This window comes from Ahaetulla prasina, chromosome 3 (genome assembly GCF_028640845.1).
Source record: "Ahaetulla prasina isolate Xishuangbanna chromosome 3, ASM2864084v1, whole genome shotgun sequence".
Taxonomy (NCBI): domain Eukaryota; kingdom Metazoa; phylum Chordata; class Lepidosauria; order Squamata; family Colubridae; genus Ahaetulla; species Ahaetulla prasina.
Genome location: NC_080541.1, coordinates 164,288,694 through 164,316,465, shown reverse-complemented (window position 1 = coordinate 164,316,465; position 27,772 = coordinate 164,288,694). Strand labels below are relative to the sequence as shown.

Below are 27,772 nucleotides of genomic sequence, written 5' to 3'. Positions count from 1 at the left end.
TTGAGTCAACATACCATTCTTTGATGAGGGACGCAGTGGCTCAGTGGCTAAGATGCTGATCTTGTCGATCGAAAGGTCAGCAGTTCAGCGGTTCGAATCCTTGCCGCATAACGGGGTGCCGCGTAATGGGGTGAGCTCCCGTTACTTATCCCAGCTTCTGCCAACCTAGCAGTTCGAAAGCACGTAAAAATACAAGTAGAAAAAATAGGGACCACCTTTGGTGGGAAGGTAACAGTGTTCCGTGAGCCTTTGGCATTTAGTCATGCCGGCCACATGACCACAGAGATGTCTTCAGACAGTGCTGACTCTTCAGCTTTGAAACGGAGATGAGCACCGACCCCTAGAGTCAGGAATGACTAGCACATATGTGCGAGGGGAACCTTTACCTTTACCTTTACCTTACCATTCTTTGAAGCCATCATTTGTTACTGATTAATAACTCTCAACCATGGTTTGACTTATTGTCTTCACCATAAACCTAGTTCTGGTGTTCCAGCACCACAAGTGTGTCTTTACATACTTGATACCTATCATTTTAATGGGTATGAATCAATGGTAGGTTGCTTCTGTTCTTTCTGGTTCTTGCGAACTGGTAGTAAAGGCGGCAGGAGGCTCTGCCCACCTGCCTGGACGTCATAATGAACGATCTGCGCATGTGCAGAAACATGCCCGAGCAAAGCAAGTGCACGCTCACACTCCTGTTGCAAACTGGTAGTAAAAGTAAGTAGAACCCACTCTGGTATGAATTTAATCAAAGGAAGTGTTACAGCCAGTAATGTCCAGTTGGCTTTCTTTCACACCTTTGTGCACTGACATTCTGTTTACAGCTCAGGAACTGGAGTTGTCTATCTGCCGTGAGCAAAGATGCAAAAATCTAGGCAGCCGGTAGATATTGATGTCTAAAAAAAAGAAAAAACAGTGACTGCTGCAGAAGTCAGAAAGCAGGCTTCTCATCACTTGGCGCCATTAGCAAATTCCACTCTACATTTACAGTCTCTTTTAAATTGCTAATACAGTCCTACATGGCAAAAATAAAATATTTAGTGAAATTATTTGGCTTAATAAACCCGATCAGCTCAGATTACAAAAGCTCCATGGATAATTCTCAACTATTATAAATATACTTGAGTACTCCTACTATCTTAACTGCTTAGTCTCTGCTGTTAGAATTTAATACTATCTGTACATAGTTTCCTCTGCAGCATTAGACTATAAACAAGGATAATTGAAGCTCCCACTTTAAGTTTTCAATTGGTTTTATTATTTCCCATCCAATTTAGAAGCTTGAACCCTGCGCCCCCCCACCCCCCAAAAATTAAAAGACAAGAGCATCCGCGTCTTTGACAAATGGCATTTGCATTAGTTTAATAGCTGCATATATCTTGTAATTGAAAAGCCCACAGTGTTTTTTTTTAAATAATGTGTTAAAGAGGCAGAAATAAAACATTGAACTGTTTTATTTTTGAGCTTATCCACCCAGAGATTTCTTACAGAGTAATGCTTGCTTGCAACTTGAATTCACAGTTAAAGCACTAGGTAATAATTAAGGATGGTTAAACAATTGTATACCACTACAGAAAGAAGCCGTGGTTATGGAGCATTATTCCATGTTTCCTTAATCCTCATCATCTTTCCAAAACTGTATGGGTAGCAGATATAAATGTCCAAAGGGCATTGTAAAATGGTATAAATGCCACCTGCATGACAGTAAGTTGATAGAGACTTGCTGTGAGACTGATTACACTTGCATACTACTGAAATTGATGAGCTTCATCCAGACTGATTACCATGGCCTAAAGAAACAAAATATCCTGTAATAACTCCTTGGGTATTTAGAAAGTGCAAAGCCAAAGGTTATATTTCATATTTGGTAATCTTGGGGCTTGTATTCTTCAGAACATGGCTGCTGTGGGTAGCATGGGCAAAGTCTTCTTCTATAGAAAATAAATATTTCTTCTAGCTCATTCCTGCCCTTTCTCCTCTTGATGCTCCATATCATCTCAGCTTGCCTTTGACAGCTTTCTTGACAGAAGGAAACATGTCCAACCACCTGTCGTTATTCATAAGAATGCCGATGGGACCGCTGTGGGATGCAGAGGCATTCTTGTAAGTTAAGGTCGCGTTAGAAGCCATTTGTTCTAACAACCTGCAAGTTTCCTACTTACAATTTTTAATGAAAAGAAATAAATATAAACGTAGATAGGAACAGGAGCCAGTCAGGCACAAAGGATTTATCTGCAGAGTCACTGGAACGGAAGTCGATTTCAGTCGTATTTGTTTGTTTGTTTATTGGGTAAATTCATATAGCTCCTCGGGCTGGCCACGGCCACACCCATTTTAATGAAGGGGGGAAAGTCATGATACGTCATGTGATGCTGCCATGATGACCCAAGTTTACTCTCCGATACAGCCGTCATCTCACATAGGTAGCTCTCAGCAGTTTATACAGTTACAAATACAAAAAGTAACAGACGAATAACAACAGAAATACACGTATTCCTCAAACTTACAATGGCCCATAAAGTACCTCCATCTGTTGAAAAATAATTGTGCTTCTCTCGGGGTCACATGAAACCACATGTTGGATGGATCAGTTTTATCAACTTTTGTGGCATTCCCTGGTTATGTGACTGTGATCTATTTTGCTGATTTCTGGCAAAAAACAACAACAAAACAACAACAACAACAACCACCTATTTGTTTGACAGAAAATAGCAATAGCAATAGCACTTAGACTTATATACCACTTCATAGTGCTTTTACAGACCGCTCTAAGCAGTTTACAGAGTCAGCACATTGCTCCCAACAATCTGGGTCCTCATTTTACTCACCTTGGAAGGGTGGAAGGCTGAGTCAACCTTGAGCCAGTGAGATTCAATCTGTTGAACTGCAGCTAGCAGTCAGCTGAAGTATTCTGCAGTACTGCACTCTAACCACTGCACCAACTCAGCTCAGAAGCTGCAGTGAAAAGGCCATAAAATTATTTCTGGTCATGTGAGTAACTCAAATTATGACCATAAGATCTTACAACAAGTTTTCTATTCCCAATTATGGTCATAAGTCAAGGACAAAGTGTAATTAAAAATAACATTAAAAACTAGAAAAACATCTGTGTCAGAGCACACCCATTTTGCTTAGCAATACAGCTTTCAAGCATAAGTAAGTAGCCAGAATTGTTGTCCCCAATTCAGGTCTGACCTTGGTGCCGAAGCCGATGAAGAATACCAGACATGAGGTGCAAGTTTTGTTTCCTTTTATTAAAGTGCTCCAAGAAAAGGGGTCCTGGCTAGAAAATGCCAAGGAACCCTGAACAATAGAATTGAGAAAGCTTTATTCATTTTCACTAAAGCAGAAGGCGGATTAAGACGGAATATATAAAACAAATAATCTAATAGACAGAATATATAAAACAAATCATCTAATATAAAACAAATCATCTAATCATTTTAGTAATGATCTAACAATTGCCCTATTGGTCTGTAACTGTCCCTATTCCTAAGCCTTGGCTAATGAATGTTCCAGGAATTATCTAATGCACATTCTATTTTCTCCAGGCCAGGGCTCTCCAACCTTGGCCACTTTAAGACTTGTGGACTTCAACTCCCAGAATCCCCCAGCCAGCTTTGCTTTGAATCCCCAGCTTTGAATTCTGGGGGTTGAAGTCCACAAGTCTTAAAGTGGCCAAGGTAGGAGATCCCTGCTCCAGGCCATCCCTAATCCTAACTTCTAGCTGAGGTATGCAAGATGTCTAATTCTTTGTTACTGTTATCAGTCCTCTAACCACCTAGAATTGATACAAGTGTTAAACGTGCATATTCTCTGCGAATAAACATTCTTTGTTCTTGCCAGACAGACTCCACAATTACAGACATTCCAGTTTTTTTTTTTCAGGTGTATGCCATAGCCTTGCTTTTATTTTAGCAGACTGCCCATCAGAATGCTAAAACACTTTACAAGAATCTGAACTACTAACGAGCAAAGGAAATTAGGGGTAAATAAGGGCCAACAGAATTCAAGGTGGGATGGACTTCGATCTCTTGTGGGTGCGAAGGGACTCAAAACTGATGATATGCTTGACCCCTCCCTCGGCTTCAGCCTGGTCATCTTCTACAATAGCCACTTTGCAAGCTCCATACCTCACCTTCCTAGGTCCCCAGACCAGAAGCCAAAGCCAAGGTTTCAGCCTATTCTGAAAAGCCGGTAAGATTTGGCTAATTTGATCTCTGAACTTCCAAAGAGTGGGTGCTGTGACAGAAAAGGTTTCCCTCCTAGGTGTTGTTGGATTGCATGCTCTTGTGGATGGGAGCTACAACATGTAGCCGAGGACTCTTGCTTGATTGGCCATTCTTTTCCTTCTTGATTAGCCCCAAACCCTCAAGAGTTCCATGAACTTAATAAAGCTATTTTTCTTGATGAGTTTAAAAATCTTAACAAGGCGAATGAACTGAAGGCAAGTTAAACTGGTGTTTTAGGTCCTCATTAAAGGCCACAGCATGAAGCCCAAGGTCTGCGTGCATGAGCCTGAGACACGCTGGTGTACCACAAAACATCTCGTATTTACATTTAATTAGACAAATTATATGCAACCTAGTTGATGCCCTAAGAGTGTAATCAACATTACGGTTAATAAGGAGTCTGCAGACGGCAGGGGGAAAAAATGTAAACCCTGTACCGAGAAGAAAATTAACACCAGGAGCCAAACTTAAAAGCTCACATGAAATCTCAATATTGATTTGTTATAGTCTTCCTGATTTTTTTTTTAAAAAAGGTATTATTTATGGTGACTTCCCTCCATTCTGTTTAAGGTTTGCATGACTTGCAAGCCCATCAGACTGAAATATGTTGCGAAGGAAAGTTGTGGTGGTTGCGTTTTTTATTTTCAGTCCAGGGCTTGCTGCCCAGTTAATGCTGACTCATGCAGGTTCAGTGAAATACTGACTGCTTTGGTCAAGCAAACAGAGAGGGCAAGCAGTGAAGGAAAAGACCAGGAGGAAATGTTGGATAAAACTGGTTTGGTAATGTGCTATGAACTGCGGACAGAGGCAGCTTTCTCTTTGGGTCCTTGATATTTACTAAATGCCTGTTTATTACCATGCTTATCAGCTAAACAGTCAGCAGACATAATCTGTGGTTCATCTTTTTTTTTAGTCCTTTTATTTTAAACAGGAGGCTGCTGACAGGATATAATCCACAGCTTTTTTTTCTTTATTGCAAGGCTTCTGCATGTGTTATAGCTCAATCCAGCAGATAATTCAGGAACCTTTTAAGTCTTTTCCCTGTTGAGCTAGACTGCTGGGGCCTTGGCTGACTTCTCATAAAAACCAAGGCTGCTTAAAGTAAACAGAGGATTTCTTCACGTCAGAAGCATGTTACTGCTTACCCAGATAGCGTGCTGAATGATGAATGCTTTTGATAAACTTGCATGGATTTTCATGTACTGAATGTTTGTTTATAAATCTGTTACAAAAACTTGCCTCCAAGTCTGCCCAGTGTCCCATGAATTCTGCATGGACATGGGTGTAAATAAAGTGTTAGACCTCCGTTCCATTCCATACTCTCTGGGAGCTTTTGAAAGCCCAGTGTAGGTAAATGTGATACATATCCCACCTGGCCATTAAGACTTTTACAGAAAACAGAGAGAATGTTGGACATTAGAGTCAAGCCAACAAGTTCTGCCATGCCAAGTTCTCTCTTCCTTGTTTCCTATTATTTATTTCCCCTCTTTATGGTGAATTTCTCTGCTCTTTCCCATTGATTCTCCTATTGACAATGGGCTGCCAAAAAAAATAAAAAAAATTAGCTGACAACTCATTTTCTCCCTCTGGGTGTACTCTGTATGCACTGGGATAACTATGTCTTTATGGAAACTTCAAAAGTGATAAGTCATCCATTATGATAATCCTGTAGTGAGTTGCATGAATGAATCAGCATACATTTTAGCTCCCTTACTGTCAAAATTAGCTGGAATAACTATTTTCATATTATTCATTCGTATTTATTATTACTGTAGTTTGTACAATGAGCCAGATGTTTATGTTAGATTTTGCATTTTTATCCACCTATCAAGTCCTTTCTATCTATTCCTATCTGGAATAGGCAGATTTCTGTGATAATGCTAAAGATATAGTCCCAGGAAGCAAGCTGCTCCCAGTGGGATGACAAATAACAAAATGAGTATTGCTTTGTCATGGTATAAGTTCCATATCTTTTTTATGTGTTTCAGGTCACACACATGTGCGGTAGGAAAGGCGCAGGATGCATTATGCTGCAATAACTCTTTGTATTGTGTTAACGTATAGAACAATGAGTAATAAAGAACTTCAATGGATGATGCCAATGCTCATCAGCTAGCTAAGAAAATCTTGGATCAGCAAGTGGAAGTTTGTTATAGAATAAACTAGGATTGCAATTTTTTTAAGTTTGTTCTTTTGGGGCTCAATATCTTACTGTTACATAGATAAAATGGTATACTATAGGGGTCTGCAAACTTGGCTCTTTTAAGACTTGTAGACCTCAACTCCCAGAGTTCCTCAGCCAGCAAGGGAGTTGAAGTCCACAAGTCTTAAAAGAGCCAAGTTTACAGACCCCTGGTATAGTATATTAAGTTTTGGAGATCAGAAACAATACTGTAGGTAGCTTCTGCTTTTTGCAACCAGAGAGTTTAATTCTTGTGATCCAAGACTAAGGATGAAGTTGCTGAAGGATAATTGCTGTGTGCAGAATTAATTTTTGAGTTTCTATCGCCATAAAATATAAATGTTCTTTTGAGACACAACCAATGCCTTTAATTTATTAAGATTCATGATCTTTTTATGATGGTTCCTAAAATGCCAAAAAACCCCCACATCCCTGCTTTCAATCTTTCAATCTTTCCATTTTGCTTTTGTTCTGTCATGGTTGGAAATTATGTAATTTATTTAACAAGAGAGTTCCTGTTTACACCAACCTTAAAAAAATGTTAATTTTAATTAAAACATACTATTTTCCAAAGTTCACTTTGACTTTTCATCTTAATTTATGAACTTTTGAACATAACTTGCAGAAGAGAATATTGATTTTCTCTTTGATGTTTTAACAAAATTTTGCCAATTTGTACTATCTAAGAATGTTTCTTTGCCCAGTGCCATATCAACATCATCATCATCAATCATCATCATCATCATCTTATTAGTCTAGACCAGGGGTGTCCAAACTTGGTCCCTTTAAGACTTGTGGACTTCAACTCCCAGAGTTCCTCAGCCAGCTTTGCTGGCTGAGGGACTCTGGGAGTTGAAGTCCACAAGTCTTAAAGGGACCAAGTTTGGACACCCCTGGTCTAGACGGTTGGTTCTGCTTTAATTCAAAGAACTATATTAATAGTTTATGAGGAATTTTAATTTTGTTGTGAAAATCTTTAATGTAATGATCACATATGGCAGAAAGTTTCTCCAAATAAGATCTTTTATTAAGTAAAATGTGATTTAACAAATATTAATGTATTAGACCCTTATGAAAACTAGAAATGGGGAAGCTATAACTGTAGTTATAGCTTAACAATTATATGAACAACTGAAGATCAATTTTCTCCCCCCCATATCAATTACAATGAAATCTTCCAAAGGAAAAATGCTAAACTACACTGAATTATTTTTATGTTATTCAGTTAAAATAAGTAATTACTTTGTCCCTATTCCTATATAAAATAAAATCATAAATATTGTTGAGGATCTCTTCCTCCTTAGCTTTTGTGGATGAGGCTTATGGTTCAGTGATAGAATTAGACAATTTATTTTAGCTATTGAAATAACAATCCTGCATGTATACCCAGACCCACTGGGTTTGCAGATCATGACTGAAATCTAATTAGTATCAGTGAAAGGGGATTGTCTTATGTTAATAGTACACCAACATTTCCCATCCTAGCCATCCTGATATATTGGAACTGCAATCCCAAAACTGTGAATTCAAATGAAATGGAATCCTAAGAGCTGTTGCCTTTATCAGTGTGTAGTGTTCTAAATTCAGGAATGATGCAGTAGATTTTTCCAAGAAGCATATAGTGTTTTTTTGGTTCAGTGATGTTAGTTGGTCCTTGATATGATGGGGTCTGCATTTCAGGATTACAAAATTAGTTTGAACATACTGTGTTTACTCCAAATAAATTTTAATCATTTCTTTCTTTTATCATGTTTAAAAAGTACAAATTGTTGATGTATTTTGAAGAGATTAATCCAAGGCTTTGGGGGACTGTATCCATCTGGAGAAATAAAAGAATGTTCACATTTTCCAGAGATAATGGAAATCACAAATCACAATGCTTGACATTACAGAGATTACAAGTTGTGTCTTGCAATCTGCACGTAACCCTCAACATTTCACTTATAGACATACTTCCAGTTCTGCCAGTGAAATGTAATCATAAAATTGTTTGTATTTGGTGATTTCAAAATTTTATTCAGCATTTTTTAACAGGAGAAAAAGGGACAGTTTGCTCTCCAAAGCTGTCATTCATTTCTAGCTTAATAATCTGCCCCCCATAACATACACAAAGAACAATTAATCAGGTCTCTAAGCACCAACACAAGGAAGCAGAGACTAACCATATAATGGTTTCCTGCAGTGTGAACCTGTTTAGTGTTAACGTTAGTTTAATATTATATTGCATTAATTGTAGTGATATAACAGCATCCAGTTACTCATTTCCAGTTCTTGCAGTGAAGATACGTTCCATAAGAGGATTTGGCCATATCATTTTTAAGTATGTTGAATGTGAAAACCATTTTGTTTATTTAATTAGTAAAAACTGTTGTTGTGCTCTGTTGTAAATGTTTTTAAGGCTATCCATTCATCACTTCATATGCAGCTGATGGGATTGTTGGAATGACTCGTAATACTTAAGAGTCTCAAGTGACTACTTTAAGTGACATTTTCTGTTTCTGTTCCTGTGTCCTTTAGCAACTTCCTTGGGGATGCTTGATTCACGCTTTTTAAGAATTCATTTAAGCAAAGCTCTTAAGGAGGCATTTGCATTAGGCAATTGCTTTCACTCTTACTGGTTTCAGTAGAATGCAAGCATCTAGGTAAAGTCAACCGTTTCCTTAAAGATCAGTATGATTCAGAATGATCCATGAAGATTAAAAGCTCACAGTACTTGAGGACATCTAGAGTACTGTTGAACGGATATTTGTATGCAAAGCAGCCTATCACACATTAACCTATACCAGTTTTAGATGGATGAATGGATGGATGGATAGAGAGAGAGATAGATAGATAGATAGATAGATAGATAGATAGATAGATAGATAGATAGATAGATAGATAGATAGATTATAGTGACCAGAAGTCCCGCTTTTGGCGGGACAATCCCGCTTTTTAATAATTTGTCCCGCGTCCCGCGGCAATTCCAAAAAGTCCCGATTTTTTTTTGTTTCACTCCCATTCTGAAAATGGGAGGCGGCAACACAAGAGAGGAGGAGGCGGAGAAGGGGGAGTGGCAGAGAAGGGGGCACGAGAGGGAGGAGAGACGCCGCTTGACTTCACCCGAGAGGAAGAGAAGAGCGGAGAGGAGAGCCGAGGAGAGCCGAGCCTGCCTGGAAGAGCCGAGAGGAGAGCCGAGCCTGCCTGGAAGAGCGGAGAAGCAGCAGCCGCTCCTCCTCCTTCAGGCAGGTGGCAAGACTCAGCGCGCATGCGCAGCCCCCCCTCCACCCCCTCCCCCGTCAATGGTGTCCTGCTTTGCCATCGCTGAAATCTGGTCACTTTAAGATAGATGTCAGACAGACAGACTCTGTCCCCTTTGTATTTTCAAGTAGCTTTTTTGAAGCAATATTTTTTCTCACAAAGCTACCAACTTTAGGTGACAGAGATTTATTTGCTTTTGGAGAAATGGAAGTGAAGAGCTTCTCACTCAAGAAGCAGAACTAAGTCACTTGCCATGGATTAATGGGGAGTTGTTGACAGTCCTTGGCCTGGAGGCTAATGGTTAAATTTGACTGAACATCATATTTAAATATTCTAATTTTCTTGTATTTGTAGCGTGGAGTGTCCATTAGCATACGTATTGTCTTATATAAAACCTTTTTTCTATTTATCTTAAAGCCTGCCGCTCTAATACTATTGCTTTACATTTGTATAAAGATTTAACTAGTACAGTACTTGCCGATATCTTGATCTATTCCATTTTGCACAGTGAAGGTTTTTCATTAGCACAGCATTCATGCATGTTTGATAGTAGCTAACTGATGTAATTAACCAGCATGTCAAAGGCTATTTATTTCTTGCGCATGCAACAATCTTTCTGTGGTAAGGAGTGGTTTCTGCTGACATAGTGTGTATGTAAACATGCTAAACTACAAGCCATTGCCCTCACAGTCTGCACTGTACTTGCAAATTACAAGTACTGGTTCCATTTAAAGTAAGGTTAAAATAATGAGATTTGCATTAAATTTACCAGAGCACTGTGTGAAGATGCAGTAAGGAGTACAAATTAAAGAGAGATCAGAAAGGAGAGTCATAAGTCAAGGAGAGGAAGAACAAATTGCCTGTTGGATTGTAGGTCAATTAACTGCAGAAATGTATTGCTGTATTTCTGTGCCCCGTGTGCTTTTTCTTGCTTGTTGCTTTTTTATTTTACTTCTTGAATCAGTTCTCTGACAAAGCCTGAGGGACTAATCCCCTAACTCAATTTGTCCTTCTCTGTGAATACATGCAGAATTAAGCCTGCTGATAGTAAATGCCTATGGTGTATAATAAATAATAAAAAAATATAAATAAATAAATGTCTTTGGAACTGAAACTTATTTCATTCACTCTATTTCCAGCCTCTTTCAGAATCAAGAGATCAGGGCCTTAAAAAAGATTTTAAGAAAACTATGCATGCTGAAATATGGTTTGTCTTTGGATCAGGCTCTTCAGGAAATACCTGCATTGTTAAATACGATACAAAAATTATTTCCACTTTGAAAAACTCTTATTGCTGAAAACATTACTATCCCTATACAGCAGACATAGTTTTAACGATTGTATTTGTATGAGTGGGGAATTGTTTTTCATCCAAAGAAAAAGTGGAGATTCAGTCTCTGAATCACATTTGCTTGTTTATGCAGAGATTTTGTTTATTTTTGTTTATTCATTTGTATCCCACCTTTATTATTGTAACTCAAGGCGGCAGACATACCCGATGTGCCTTCCTCCTCCTTATTTTCCCTTCAGCAACCCTGTGAGGTGAGTTGGGCTGAGAGAAAATGAATGGACCAAGTCACCCAGCTGGCTTTCATGACTAAGGTGGTGTGTCATGCCTGGAGGCCATATTACCTTTGTGCCTTCAGGGTCCAGGCCTGCCCACAATCCTACCGTGGGAAGTTGGGAGGGGGGGGTTGCAAGAGTGAAGTAGATTTAATCATAAAAAAATAATCTATAGAAGTTGAAGGCCATGGTGTCCGACAGCTGTGCAAAGAAGAAATTAGAGGATGTCTTCTGTTCAAGAAAGAACTGATTGGAGCTGTGGTGGACATATGGGAGATTTGGGCAAGGTCTTGAACTTTCTTTTGGGTGAGGAAAACCCAAAGATTCGGGTTTCAGATTCGGGTTTTCCCAGATGTGCCAATATGACATCTCTAATAAAAGTTAGCTTTGAGGAACTTCAAGCCTTGGAGTTTGATTTTGTTGGGGGTGTTACTTGGAACCCTGACATTAACCTGAATCTCCTATAAATTTAAAGCAGCTTCCTTGAAACTTGAGCTGTTCAAGCTGTCAGAACGGCCCCAGACACCGACCCGACCCTGGGTGACGCAAAGACTCGGGAAGATTGAGGGGGAGAAAAATGACATGGTGCTTGAACTCACAATGTCTCGTTTTCTAGCCTGGTGCCACTAGTCCAAAAATGGCCAATAATAGGGCAAAGTCAATGGTACAACAATACTAGCAAATGCAGAACCTGCTTTTTTACAATATAATGTATGGAATTACATGATATATTGTCATTTATGGTCACTGCAATACATACTCTTTTATTGTTTAGGAAGATACCTCAATTAAATGGTCTAAAACAGGATTTCTCAACCGGAGAAACTTGAAGCAATATAGACTTCAACGTATAGCCTGCTGGCTGGGGAATCCTGGGAGATGAAGTCTATATATCTCAAAGTTGCCAAGGTTAAGAAACCCTGATCTAAAGTTAAAGGAAAATAATCATCCTTTGAAACTTCAAAATGTGTTGATAAAAGAAAAACTTTAAAAAAAAATTGAACTCCAGTTTCCCCAAATCGCTGTATTTGTATCTGAGACATTACAGATGATGTACTATGTTACATCTCAACCTCTGCATCTTTAAGATGGGTGGAATTCAACTTCCAGAATTCCCCAGCCAGCATGCTGGAAGAGTACACATCTTAAAGTTGTTGAGGTTGACAAACAATATGCTAACAGACTTGCAAAAGAAGCATACAGATTTCTTTCGCTTTTTTAAGTCTAAAGGATTCAATCAGAATTAAGCTTAACAGGAAGTACAGTTAGTCAGTTAAGACGTTGATGTGCTTAATATCCTGGAAAATGCAGTGCAAATAGGTTATCAGAATTTAACTTCTCATCTGAATGAAAATGTGTCCTGGCAATAGATGCTGGCTTATTGATCATAAAGAGTTCTGATCTGGAACATTGCTTTTAACACCATACACGGAAACATTTTATTCCCTAGTAGAGTTTTCAGATAAGGCCATTGGCACTGCTCTGGTCTCATACAGCCACACAATTTGTCTTAATTTTTGTGGTACTGTCTAAGCAAGGGTTAGTTTACAGGAGGCCACCACATAGGGTCTTATGAAGACCAGCAAGCGTCTTCATGTGGTCGGCTTGGCAATAAGATGATTTAATAATCTGTGTGCCCATTTTAAAAGAGGTTTGGCTGCTTACCATCCAGCCTGCCCTCAGGCATGATTTACTTAACCATATGCTGCCATAGAAGCAGCTGGATTCGATTGCAACTACCAAACTCTGAGGTTTATCCTCCAAACAGCTCACGGCTGTCACTTGACTTGGCTGTATGCCCCTGAAATCATTTGTGTTTTAAAGGAGGACAGTAAAAACTTTTAACATATATCTAGATGTTGACAATCCGAATTGATGAATTGATCCTCTGAGGGTCTATAAGCAATTTGCTGAAGCATCAGTAATAAAACTCTTGACATTATCCACGGCTTACTTGCTGATCTTGTCTGTTGTTGAATATGCATTGCATGAGTTGTAATTGTAGACAGACAGACAGACAGACAGACAGACAGACAGATAGTTTCAATGCCTCTCAAGATGGAACTAATTTGGCTATTACTAACTATTGTGTTGTAACTGATTTAACTGCACTGTTTTAAGCTTTAACTACTGATTCTTTTATTGTATTTGACTAATTTATTTTTTCCTTATATTTTGAATGGTGAAACTTAGGCGTGCATTCTGTTTTAATATAAGCTAGGAGAGCATTGAAGCCAAATAGTGTTTTATCAGCTGAAATCATATTGCAGAATGCCCTGAAGCGTAATGTACATCAACGATGTATCTCTGGATTTCAGCAGAAATCTTGCTTATTTCTAAAGTAATAAATACCAATAAAGTTGCCTAGAAGCATTATAACATCTGTTTAAAATTGGTCTAACATCAGAGAATATGTTAAAGACATGGGAAGGTCAACTTCAAGGGCAACCAGAAAGATTTGTTGGCTACTAAGGCCAATTCAATATTTGTGGAGCACACTTTCTTTGATATTTGACAATGGAGCCATTCTAGCAGGATGATACATCCAACTAGTTTACATAGGGTCATCTATGACATTCATGATATTATTTCCTTATTCACCATGATGAAATCATTTGGCTTTTAATAATAGAATTATCAGAGTAGCAAGGAATTTATTCACTTTTTTAAAAAAAAAATAAGGAACACCTTCTGTTATTGAGCTAAAAGTGTTCAGTGGTATGTATAGTAATGGGCCAACAGACTGGGAAATTCTTAAAACTTCTGTTGCCTTTACCTTCAGAAGGAAAAGATATTGAGATTTGTTGCTCCTACTATCTCTAGTTCCAACTAGTGGTAAAATCCAAATTTTTCTCCTACGAGTTATGTGGGCTTGGCTTGGTGGGTGTGGCAGGGGAAGGATACTGCAAAATCCCCATTTCCCTCCCCACTCCTGGGAGAAGGATATTGCAACATCTCCATTCCCACCCCACTCTGGGGCCAGCCAGAGGTGGCATTTGCCGGTTCTCTGAACTGCTCAAAATTTCTGCTACCGGTTCCCCAGAACCTGTCAGAACCTGCTGGATTTCACCCCTGGTTCCAATCATAATTTATATTACGAATAACTGTACTCTTGTTTGAGATTTTTGTATTTTTTAACCTGCTCTTTTATTTTGTATTTTTCCTGATATGGCATTTCATCTTCTTCATCTCTATAATATGGAATAGATATTTGTGTGAAAGGTGGGAAGTCTTGATTATGCAAAACATTCTCTTCTTGGACCAACACAAAGCTCCTTTTGCAGACATTCTTCTCTCACTAAAGGACTACCCAGCTCTGACTTTGCCTTGGATTCTTTGAGAGGATGGACACCGTAATTGAGGGAGGTCTTTGGTTTGAGAAGACTGAAAGTTTTATTAGTGTTGACAGTGTGTGAACTTGACATCTTTGTAAATAACAAGGTTTAAAATTTTGAATTATTCATGCCTTGCTTTGAATGTGGGCTTACTCTGTAAGTAGCTCTAGTTGAGAATACTTGGGAAGATATTAATTAAGTAAGCAACAATGTTCTAAAGATCATATGATTTTTTCCCCTGTGGTTCCAATATAATAACAGGAAACTAGATATATTGCGTATTTAATTCACAAATACATTTTCAGAAGCTGAGAAAGAAACTTAGCTCTTATATTCAGATAAAGTATAAACTGATTTATATTCTCTGTTAATGCATCTACTTTCTTTTGAGTCTTATCCACCTCTCTTGTGAAAACAGAGAAAAATAATTTATACATCATCCAAAATTAATGTAAATTAAATTAATTTAAAAATTCAAAAAGTATTTCAGAATGTAGTTACATTTTCAGACATGCTGGGCCATGGTTCAACATGATAGTCATAAACAAGATTCAGCCCTAACCAGCATGAGCAATTGGCAGAGAATTTAGAAAATTTGGTAATTTAGTTGGTCATAACTGTCCTTGTCATTCAAACGGGAAACTTGTAGATACCATCATTACAGAAAAATCAATTCTAGAGGTTTTTTTTTTCCCTTAGGAGATGAAAGATGAAAGGAGACCACAGAAGCCTAGCTATTATCCTAGATCATGTATGTCATGTTAAAAGATGGTTCATTGGGATGCATGAAATCAGCCTAAATGAACCAGATTATTGAAGTAAGATTTATAGATAACAGTAATACCATAATACAAGTATCAAAGTAAACTCCGGGGTTAAAGTTTACAATGATACTGCTTGTTAAAATGTTAGATCTAAAGAGGTGGTTTATGCAGATTTAGAAAATATTCATTGAGGTCTGTACCATATGTTTTAGAGTGCAATACCTGGATATATATTAAGATTTAAACATTTACATTTAACGTGATGTTTTTAAGGGATGGCTTCTTTATAGCTAAGAACTGCCTGATGTATAGAGCAGTCTGCTGAAGGCAAGATCGTTTATACAAGACCCAACTATAATATTTTATTAGCTGATATCTTCCTTTGCTTTAGTATCAAATAAATATTCTACTATAGTATTGATAGCGCTGTTGAGATAAAAGCACTGCACCACATGGCTATTAAAAACCTCCTAAGTAATTTTTGCAGGGATGGGGAGGAGGAGGAGGAGGAGGAGGAGAAAACTTCATACAAAGTAGATTTCAGTCTACCCCTTAAAATTTGCCCTGGACGATCCCTCTAAATGTCATGAAAGTTTTCCTTTCCTCTTCAGGTCTGCTTCATTCTTTCCCAAATGTATTTGTTTGAAGTGACTCCTGTGTAAGTGTGCACAAAGTTAATGCCATTTGTCTAGCTTTGACACATGGTTTACTTTACCATGTATTGAAAATGGAATTAACACCATTACCGGGGAGGTCTGTGCTACAAAGGTCAGAGAAAGTGCAGTGCACAGAGTTCTGTACTAAAAATACACAGCACAAAATATTGTTCTTGTTATTTTCAAAGCTCATGATAAGACAGTTAAGGAGGAGGCATAAATTATGGTTGTGCAATAAAACTATAATGCCTGAACCTCTGTGTTTGAATTGTACTAGGCACATAGATATTTGAAGAGTGTTTACATTTCACACTGATGCACACAGTTCTTGGGGCACTTGTATACTTCTGTATAAGTGTGTACATAAGAGAGAGGTAGGAATCATGTTTTTTTCTGTTAATCTTTAATCTAGGGAGGGTAAAAGTAGATCCAGGGATTTTGCATTACCTTTGAATCAGCATGGTATGGCTGTTATGCTGGCTATACCTTTTTATATATTCTTTTTCTCATTTTATGTTTAGTGAAGTGGCTTCCAGTATTACGGCATGTAATATAAATCCCATTAGAAAATACTCTGTGATGTCAGAGTATAAACACTTCCATGTAGTTTTTTTTTTTTTTAAAAATCGATATATTCCTCAACTTCAAACTATTCATTTAATGGCGGTTCAGAGTTCAGCACTGAAAAAAGTGACTTATGAGACAATTCTTTACATTTATAACCATTGCAACATCCCCATGGTCATGTGGTCAAATTTTGGGCGGTTGGCAACCAGAGTGTATTTGTGATGGGTTGCAGCATCCCAGGGTGCTGGGATTGTCACTTGCAACCTTCCTAGGGAGCTTCTGACAAGCAAAGTCATGGGGAAAGCCAGATTCACTTAATGACCACATGATTCACTTAACAACTGTAGTGAACCATGGCAAAAATATCAAAAAATGGAGCATGACTGTCTTAACAACTGCCTTGTTTAACAGGGAAATTACCAATCTATATTAAATCAACTTCTAAATTACCTCAGGTTTCATAAAAATGGTATTACCTGTTATATAACAGTAATATCTGTATATCTGGTGAGGCATTGCTCAGGGAACCCAAAGTTAAAGCCACATTATAGGTAGTCCTCAATTTACAACCATTTATTTATTTATTTATTTGCTTGCTTGCTTGCTTTGTTGCTTGCTTATTATTATTTTTTATTGTTCAAAGTTACAACATCACTGAAAAAAATCGACATGACAGGTCTTTATATTTACAACTGTTGTACCATCCACATGGTCACATGATCCAAATTTGGATGCTTGACAATGGGCGTGTATTTATGGCTGGCTCAAGAATTCTAGGAGTTGTAAGTCCACAGGTTGTTCTGAAGTTGCCATATTTGCTCACCCCTAATCTACACTGATGTCTGCAGGAAGTTGCTCCCTGCAAGAGAAGGGAGAGGAAAATGATGAAAGCTAGGCTTATGTTGTTCTAGAGAAACACTCACCGATAAGAAAGATCAAGAAGGTCTTGGAGGCCTTTAAGGTGAAGGGGCCCTCTTCCTAGGATCATGGGATTTGTATCGGAGAAAACAATCCACTTGATAGCTTGAAGAATTGCCAGTCATGATTATGGGACATGAGATAATGTGATATTGGAGGGCAGCACTCAATTGAAAACAATATGGCCACACTTGCATTCCTAGGCTCATGACTGGGTGTATCTTGCCCATAGAAGAATGAGAAAGCATACTGCACTGATTTATGAATAGATTTTGGTCATTATTAGTGATTTTAGCTTAGTTCAAACCTATACAGTGATTGCCTTTTTATTTGTCTACTGAAGAGTAGTGGAAAGTTCTGGGAGGAATAATATTGCTTTGCAACATGACAAATGCCGAATTTCCTAAACTTTCTCAGTTTACACAACTGATATGGGGAGTAGATTCTGATTTGGTAAGAGAAGTACAGTGAAAACACTTTCCCTATCTTCAATTCTTTTATAACGAGATCTATTTTATTGGCTTATATCTATTCTTATGTCATATATATAAGGCAGATTAATAGTTTTGGTAGTTTTGGCATCTTAAATAGTTTTGACATCTTTTTAAAAGTATTTAAAAGAATGTCCAGGCTCAGTGACCAAGAACACCAACCTTGGTTATGTTATATCTTCGCCCATTACATAAGGGTGTGTCACTTACCAGCTGCTCTTCTGGTTTCCAGCGCATGCATGCATGGTGGCCAGCTGATCTTTGCGTATGCCGGAGCCCCAGAAACCCAAAGAACAGCTGGTCAGTGCGCATGTGCGTACTTGCCACCTGGTCTTCGGGTTTCAAGTGCTCCGACAAGCGCAAAGACCAGCTGGTGCACTGGAAACGCAAAGACCAGGTGGCCAGCTTGCGCATGTGCACCAGCTAGCTGGTCTCAGAGTTTCTGGGGCTCTGGTGCACACATGCATGCACATGTGTTCCAGTTTAGGCACTTGGTGCCGAAAAGGTTCACCATCACTGGTCTAGTGGGTAGCAATACATCAGTTTAACTGAATCTTCTGGCAATTACTGGTGTTGATCCTGTTGTGAAATTCATCGATATTTTTAAAAAAGTTGGTGTTTCTTACAAAAAGTTGTTTCTTTGTGTTTACAGAAGAAAATAAATTAATGGGCCAGAGGAAATTGGATGAGGTCCTGTATTCTTGCTGCATCTTTACATTGACCTATTAAATAAGAACATTCATTTTCTTTGCCACAGGACACCACAATGGTTAACTGGATAGTTGGAGAGGATAGTATATTACACAATCTAGAGTTGTATTGTTCATTATTATTTTTTGTTCACTCAATAAAATAAGACTTTCTGCTTTTATCTAAGCATTGGCAAAACATGTACCTATGTTTAAACATCCTAGCTCTTTCTATTTTATCCAGCTTCTGGACAAAGAATTCATTTTTTTCTAAATTTTCTAATTTTATTCATGCCTTTTCTCAATGCATTGGAGAATTTCTTTTCACCTGTGGTATGTTGATTTGAGAGAGATCTGAATTGGATTCTAAATGGAACCAACATGAGTCTGAATCCTTCTGCGTCTTCCATAGGGTGCCCTTCAAAATAGACCTGAGTAGGAAACCAAACTTGTGAATGCTAATTATTTTATTATAAGTTTACAATAACAGAATCTTGCAAGTCTGAATGTGCTTCTCTCTTCCCTCCCTTTCATCTACAAGGGGAAAAAAGGGAGATTCAGGCCTGAGAAGCTTTCTCAAATTACATTTTCTGTCTTGGACTCAAATTCCTTTTGTGTGATCCTGGTCTTGGTTGTGACTCTTGCTCCAGCTCCTCAAGGTTACTCTAACAACCCATTACAATTACTTTTCACACTATTGTAGGGACCTTGAGATAGAGACACCCTGAAAAGAATGGGTACAGTTTTCCCTAAAACTGTTATATAAAGTTAACTTTCAGGATGATCAAAAAAGAAAGATAGAGGGAGAGATTTAGCTTTGTGACTGCCAACTGTAGTTTCTATTTACAGTGAATGATTTGCTGGGACTTGCCATCCAAGTGCTGCAGCGAAGAATGTAGAAGCAATTTATTGCAAGATTGCCGTGAACCAAAATGGTTTTTAGTAGTTTTGTCTCCCGGAAGCAAAAACGGAAATGTTTTGAGGGAAGTTGTATTATGTGGAAGTGTGTATTATTGGATGATTATTTGGAAAATGCTGAATGTCCAGGTTGAACCTCTGTCATATATCCCAATCCAGTAACTGAGCTGTTGTCTGACAACTTTCATTGGGAACTGAATTGAATCCTGAAGACAGTGCATTTCCTTGATGAATGAATACCCTACATTAAGATATATTCATTTATCATCCTTTTAAGGCATGCCTAAAATTTATTAACTTGAAGGAAACAATTTTTTCTTGTCAAAATTACATTCGGTGTTATTTTATTGGTAATAGCACATCATAGTTTGTTTTTAAAAGAAAAGGAAATGCAATATATAGTGATCATTTAAAAAGGAGGCGGCTAGAAAACACAACAGGTGTCAAGCACTATTAATAGATAATCTATTTATAGATATGAGAATTGTAGGGGACCTGTTCATTGTGTTCAGGTCAGAATTACACATCAGTAGGTTGTAGGCTATTAATAAGGGGCCTAAGGCAACGCAGCTTCTTAAAATTATTAAAATTCCTGAAGCAAATAAAAAAATTAAATTAAATTAAACCTTTAATCTTTCTGCTCTATCAAGCTTCTCCTTTGACAAATTATAATAAATGACATAAGCTGATTATGTTGCAGTTACATTGTTCCAACTTCCTATTGTAAAGTAAGTTTTTAAATAGCAATAATAACGTTTCTTATATTTTGACCCTATTTTATTTGAAGCTGTAGGTTTCTGAAAATATTTTAGATATGAATCAAACTGTGAGTTTACTCTTTTTAAAACACTCTCTCTAAAATTGTTGTTGGAGAGGGAAAAAACCCACCAAATTGATATTACAGTAACCATTGTAGTTGTTCTATTTATGAATTTCGTAATACATTTTCTTAGAATGAAAAGTGGTTTGTATAAAGTTTATGGTTATGAAAGTAAGAAATTATCTTAAAACTTTTAATCCACATAGCTTTCTCAGAATAGATTGAAATATTGTTTTTATTCTTGTGGGCTTGGTCATGAATTGAGAGGAATTATATATTTCTTTTTCTAGGAATTTGCGATGCTTCTTCTCCCGTAACAAAATCCAGATGATTCAATAAAATGCTTTTGCTTTCTTGGTCAAAATAGACTGCAATTTATGTTGTATGCTAGAGGACTTTGTACCCTATGGTGAACTTTTTATTGTAGGCAGTTTATGATGAGGATAAGGCTTCTATAAGAGCTTTTACTTGGAGAAAATGCAGGGAAATTTTATAAGAGATGAATTTGAGCGGTAAAAAACCTCAAAATTTAAAACAGTGGGGGAAAATAATCATGTTTAAGTTTTTTACAGTATAAATCCCCAGAATTCATGGAGAAAAAAATGATACATAATAATTATCCTTTAATGCTTAGGTACTCAGAGATCGATATTACCAATATAGAATAGAATATAATTTTTTATTGGCCAAGTGTGATTGGACACACAAGGAATTTGTTTTGGTGCATATGCTCTCAGTGTACATAAAAGAAAAAGAAAAAAGAAAAAAAAAGTACATCAAAGGTACAACATTTACAACACAAATGATGGTCATAGGTTGCAATTTAACCCTTAATGATAGCAACAAAAAGTTACAGTCATACAGTCATAAGTGGAAAGAGATTGGTGATGAAAACGATGAGAAGATTAATAGTAGTGTAGATTTAGTAAATAGTTTGACAGTATTGAGGGAATTATTTGTTTAGCAGAGTGATGGCCTTCAGGAAAAAACTGTTCTTGTGTCTAGTTGTTCTGGTGTGCAATGCTCTGTAGCGTCGTTTTGAAGGTAGGAGTTGAAACATTTTATGTCCAGGATGTGAGGGATCTGTAAATATTTTCACGGCCTCTTCTTGATTCGTGCAGTATACAGGTCCTCAATGGAAGGCAGGTTGGTAGCAATTATTTTTTCTATTTTATTTTTTATTCTATTCTACTTAGTGATTAAAGGTCTACTATGCAACAGGAAAAAGTCCACTAAGATCTAAGTGCACTAAACAACAAAAAAATACCAAACTCGTGAGCAGAAGTCTCAGCCCTTTCTCTTTCTTGTGAAAAAATGTCAGTGTTCCTTCAAAAAGAGTTTTATTGTCCATAAATTTGAGGGTTTACTGATTATACCTAGTTATCTGTGCATAAGAATTGTAATCATATGATTGAAGCCTTTACCCATCTTTTAAATATCTCTTAATTTGAGTCCAAGTTAATTATGCTAGCCAATATGACCTCTATTAAAAGCCAGTATATTTTATTTTTTTAAATAGAGTAGTTATCCACTTAACTTTCCTCTCAAATATCAGAAAAGCAGATGAGTACTAGTGAGAGAAAATTTTAGAAAACTTCAACAAAAATGTATTTGATTTTATATAATAGTATGCTCCCTGACTAGTTAGAGCTTGATTTTTTAAAAACTTTTTCTTCCCATTTTTAGTTTAGTTTACTTTATTGTTATTGCACTTCGTACAATGAAATTAAATGCCATCTTCAGTGTATATTATAACGATAAAAATAAAACACAAACACACATCCTTTGCATTCTATACAATTGAATTGAAAACCCCTGATATTGCATTAATATTGCACTATACAGTAGAATTCAATATAGTTACTGGGATATAAGCTGTTTTTCAGCCTATTTGTTCTTATTTTTATTATCCTGTACAGTCTGCTAGATGGTAATAGTTAAAAAAAAAAGGGATGCCCAGGATGAGATGGATCTTTAAGAATGTTTTGAACTTTCTTAAGGCAACGGGAGCTGTAAAGCTCTTCCAAAGAGGGGAGATGGCAACCAGTGATCCTCTGGGCAATGATGTTAACCCTCTGGAGTGTTGTCCTATCTGCCACTGTGCAATTGGCAAACCATACACAGGTGCAGTAAGTTAAATACTCTCTGTGGTGCAGCAGTAGAAGGTCACTAGCAGTTTTTCATTCATTTGTTGTTTCCTGAGAAGTCTCAAGTAGTATAATTTCTGCTAGGCCCTTCTGACCAGTGCTGCAATGTGAGCACCCCAGGTCAGGTCCTCTTTTATGATAATACCCAGAAACTTAAAACTGGCCACTTGGTCCACTTGGTCTCCATTGATAAGCAATCTAATCTATTCCTTCTTTAGTCCACTATAAGCTCCTTGGTCTTATTGGTGTTAAGGACCAAGTTATTGTCTCCACATTATGAAAGCAAAAGGTCCACTTCTTTTTCTTTTTCTTTTCTTGATTGCAGCCCTTAAAATTGAAGTGAAAAGTATGTGAAATTCAGAGGACTTCTTTGAACAGATTGGTTCAAATGTCTTGGTTACATGTCAGTTTTTTTCCAGGCTTATTTTCTGTTCAAACCAGACTGCTCCATATGGCCGAGATTCTAAAATATAATAAAACAGGTGGGGTTATGCAGCAAATTTTGCAACATCACTGTTATTAAACTTCTAAAAGAACAGCTCTTGAGCAGCCTTTCTCAGTTACCTAGTCCAGTCCAACCCATTTAATCTAACCTGCAGCTTTGTAGAGTGACAATTGACTACATTATCCCTGTGTAGCAATACTTGGCTGAGTAGAGTATTATACAAGCTCTACAGCAGCATGGACATCTTGGAGTGGTTATGCCTCCTTGGGACTCCAGTAATACAGCATTCTTGAAAAACTAAATGGGCATGCACTGCAGATAGTCCTTGAGTTACGACCACAATAGAGCCCAAAATGTATGTTGCTAAGTGAAACATTTGTTAAGTGAGTTTGTTCTATTTTATGACTTTCCTTGCCACAGTTGTTAAGTGAAGCATTGCATTTGTTAGGTTAGTAACATGGTTGTTAAGTGAATCTGGATTTCCCATTAAATTTGGTTGTCAGAAGGTTACAAAAACTGATGATGATGATGATGATGATGATGATTTTGATTTCTATACCACCCTTCTCCCAAAGGACTCAGGGCGGTTTACGATTATATGACTGTTCCTTTAAAACAGACTCAGATTGACATGAAGATTACATGTAGTCTTAAATCACAGCTTGCTTTGCCACAGTTTATTGAATAAGCCACAGTTGGTTGGTTTCACATTGTATCAACTTGTAATTTGCTTTACAAACTTTAATGATTGGGCTGACATCTCACCTAAGATTTTTTGTACCAGGGTTTCCCAAAGTTATCATTCTTGACCCTTAAGGGGTGACAGAATTATCCATTATTGTTGTTACTTTCATATCATAGATGTTTGTGACTTGATGAGCAATCTGAAATTTGATGAAGGGGTCAATGAATTGAAGAGTTTGGGGACCCCTACACTATAGTATCATTAGAAAGTTTAAAGATGACTCTTCTCAATATTTGTATGTGTGCTTTGGAGTGGTGACCAGCCGGTTCCCATAATAGTCCAAAATCCAAAATTAGGTTGTACTTCTGCTATATCCCTTTGCAGTGCATCCTGGAAAACCACTCTTTGAGAATAACATGTTCAAAGTAACCTTAGATTCACGATATGCTTCATTCCCACTGAAATGAAAAACCAATATCTAAACAGTACAGTTCCAGAATTTAGGTTGAGAACTTTCATGATTTAAGTTCTTCTATTAAAAAATAGAAAATGAAGACAAAAAGGTTTCTTTTCTTTTCATTCTCCTAGACATACCGTTTTTCCCCCTATATGGGGAAAATTGTTTATACTTTGAATGGAAATGCCCCACCTGCAGCTCAAAGATCATCCACAGTGTAGACTTACCACTTCTCAGTGAACACATGACCTTCGTTTCACAAAGTCTTTGGATCCTGGCCATTGCATTTAGTCTGGGTATCAGTAAAAACAGAATCTGTCACTTTTGAAGAGCACAGATTAGAAAGGAATGTGTACATTTGGAAACGTGGCAGCTCGCAGTACTGTGTATGATTTGAATTAAAACTTTTCGGGGAAAGTCGAATAGCTGCAGGCCACATTTCAAGGAAAAGCAGCAGTACAGAGGGTTGTCTGTGGTTTATTCACTGTGTAACAGACCAACTTTCTCTTGTTTTAACACAGGGGAGAAAAATGGGACTGGCCTTCTTCAGACCAACCACACAGCTTCTCAGCTGACCACAAAAAGGAAGCTAAGCAGGCAGGGTGAGGATTAATATCCACTGTCTCTTAAACCAAGAGGGTGTGAGAACTTTTTATAGGGAACCTTTTTTCCCTTCCTTGCCTTTTGCCAGACTGACGGTGTGGTCAGAGTTTAGACATCTTGAAACAAGCACAAGTTTGCATTACATTGTGTTCCAGCATTCCCTTTTTAAATTGCATCTTAAATTCGTTTATGCCCACTGCTGAGCTTTTAGCAGGGCAAACCACTAATAGCTTTGTGCTACTTGCTGGAGAAGTATGAAACATTAAACAATATGTCTTGAGCATTCTAGGCAGTTGGCAGATTCTGACTGCCTGACAGACTAGAGTCATGTTTAGTGAAAAGAATAAATATCAATTCTTTATTCCATGAAAAGAATAAAATTAAAATTATGGAACTCAATTATTAAATGGAATTCTTGAATTAGTCATTCAACCATTTGTAATTTGTTGATCTAAGAAATATAATGATCTAGTATTTCTTCTTTTTTGCTTATTTTGTACTTTGCACAATTGTCTGAATTTATAGACAGGCAGGTGGCTCAGTGGCTAAGATGCTGAGCTTGTCAATCGAAAGATTGGCAATTCAGTGGTTTGAATCCCAAGTGCCGCATAACTGGGTGAAGTCCCATTACTTGCCCCAGCTTTTGCCAACCTAGCAGTTCAAAAGCATGTAAAAAATGCAAGTAGAAAAATAGGAATCACCTTTGGTGGGAAGGTAACAGCGTTCCGTGGGCATTTGGCGTTTAGTCATGCCAGCCACATGGCCACGGAGACGTCTTCAGACAGTGTTGGCTCTTCGGCTTTGAAATGGAGATGAGCACCAACCTCTAGAGTTGGAAACAACTAGCACATATGTGCGAGGGGAACCTTTACCTTATAGACATGAATGTTTTTTTTTATTTGCATTCCTAGGTTGTACCTGTATTCTAATATTAATATCTATTCTGCAGTATGGAGTTATTAATTGTATGATATCATAATAAATCTAACGGTATAATTTGTGTTACTATTTAATAAGATCATTGTGTCCATGGAAAACTTACACCATAATTGGTAATTGTACATATGTTGAACCAAAAAGTAGAAGGTGTTTTTACTGGCTCATCTAGAATTGTTTTTGATAGAAACAACAAACTAGTATTATATTTCAAAGTTGTTATCAAAAGTATTATATTGAAGAAATAATGCTCCCTGAAAAAAGCATACCACACAGAAATCTCCTTCTTTTCAGATATTCTTCGATTATTTGTTCTTTGTTTATATGTGACTTAGTGCAGAGCAGGAAATAAAAAGTAAGTAGAAGCTTTCTGTTAATATATTTGTGCTGAATTGAAACGCCTGAGCTGAATTCTAATATAATTTCATTGTTGAAGCATTATACCATAATAAAAGGAATCCATTGGTCACTGTCTTATTTTAAACTCTTTTCTGAAGGTACATTGTACAGGTTTGACTATATTAGCCTTTCGGTAGAAATACCAAAAACAATAACTGAGAAAATTATGACAGACTAATTGTATCCTTTATAGCATATAATAAGGAAAATATAAAGCAACCATGTTGCACATAATAAGATAACTCTATAGTTATAGAACAGGGGTCCCCAACAGTGGTGGGATTCAGCCAGTTCGCACCACTTTGGGAGAACCGGTTGTTAACTTTCTGAGCAGTTTGGCAAACTGGATGTTGGAAGAAATCATTAGGGCAGAGAACCGGTTGTTAAATTACTTGAATCCCAGCACTGGTCCCCAACCTTGGCAACTTTAAGCCTGGAGGACTTCAACTTCCAGAATTCCCCAGCCAGCAAAGTATTCTGGGAGTTGAAGTCCTCTAGGATTAAAGTTGTCAAGGTTGGAGACCCCTGTTATAGAAGAGAGAGACAGTTGGTATTTTAATGAAATGGATCATTGTTAGCAATGGAAATAATAAGCAAATATGTTATAATGCAAAACTTTGGTCCTATATGTTTCAACACCTAGGACCCCAATAAAACATGCACTTGCAAATGTATAGACGCCTCCCATAGCATTCAATAGGCTCCATATTACCTGATTCAATTTTTATATATTAGTTTATTTCAAAGCAATTTCCTGGAAAGTTAGAATATTACAAAATTGCAATCTCCAAAGTTTATTAGTAAGTATCTCTCAAAGCCAGTAGGCATTTTATAAAATAAAAAATGATAAGAGTTATAACCCTGTGATTCATTTGAAAGAATGCTTACCTTCCCTCCACAAGACAGAGGTAAGCTGAGATGGCAGGGAATGTCCCAGAAAGCTAATTTGGATGGTGAGGAGCAACTTCACCAATTTATCTTCTGGTAAAAGAAAGCCTGTGATTTGGTCTCAAAATCCAAATTGCCTATGCTTTTTGGGACATTTGTTTTAGCCATAGACTTTACATGGTTTAGACTTTATCTAGTTTCTCTTCAGATAATGTAAATCTTTCACCTTTAGAACTGATTCATTTTTTATTTCCAAGGAAAAAGTTACAAAAAAAATGACTTTCCTTTAGGATTCAATAGTCAGGCATTTCTAAAAGACCAAATCTACAATCACATATTTTCTGAATAATTCAAGAGATCCAGCTTTTCATCAACATGCACTAACTTACAATACAATAAGTTAAATATATTTGTTATCTCATGATTATATAGAAAGCAGTTTGGGAGATAGTGGAGTACAGTGAGGTAAAACAGTCCAGTGGTGGGATTCAAAAATTTTTACTACCGGTTCTGTGGGTGTGGCTTGGTGGGTGTGGCAGGGGAAGGATACTGTACAATTTCCATTCCCTCCCCACTCCAAGGGAAGGTTACTGCAAAATCACAATTTCCTCCTGATCAGCTGGGACTCGGGAGGCAGAGAATAGATGGGGGTGGGGCCAGTCAGAGGTGGTATTTACCGATTCTCCGAACTACTCAAAATTTCCTCTACCGGTTCTCCAGAACTGGTCAGAACCTGCTGAATACCACCTCTGAAACAGTCCCTTTGCTATTGTTGTATAGGCTTTGTACGATGCTCAGGTTTAACTGTAAAGAGTCAAGAAATCACTTAGTGTC

General features: G+C 37.4%; 1 protein-coding gene across 10 annotated transcripts in view; it reads left to right on the top strand.

Moving 5' to 3' along the window:
- The window catches only part of NFIA (nuclear factor I A), a 336,917-nt gene that overhangs the window by 65,659 nt on the left and 243,486 nt on the right, over window positions 1-27,772 (top strand). For 3 of the 10 annotated variants that reach the window (XR_009154605.1, XM_058178422.1, XM_058178419.1), the window contains exon 3: window positions 24,634-24,714. The exons of 6 other annotated variants lie outside the window; for them this stretch is intronic. Coding sequence is in view for 3 of the 4 variants with exons in the window: in XM_058178422.1 (XP_058034405.1) it covers window positions 24,634-24,714 (81 nt within the window). In the remaining variant the exon portion in view is untranslated. Of the gene's footprint in view, window positions 1-24,633; window positions 24,715-25,945; window positions 26,002-27,772 lie in introns of those variants that run through there. One more of the 10 variants, XM_058178426.1, reaches the window with a different exon arrangement.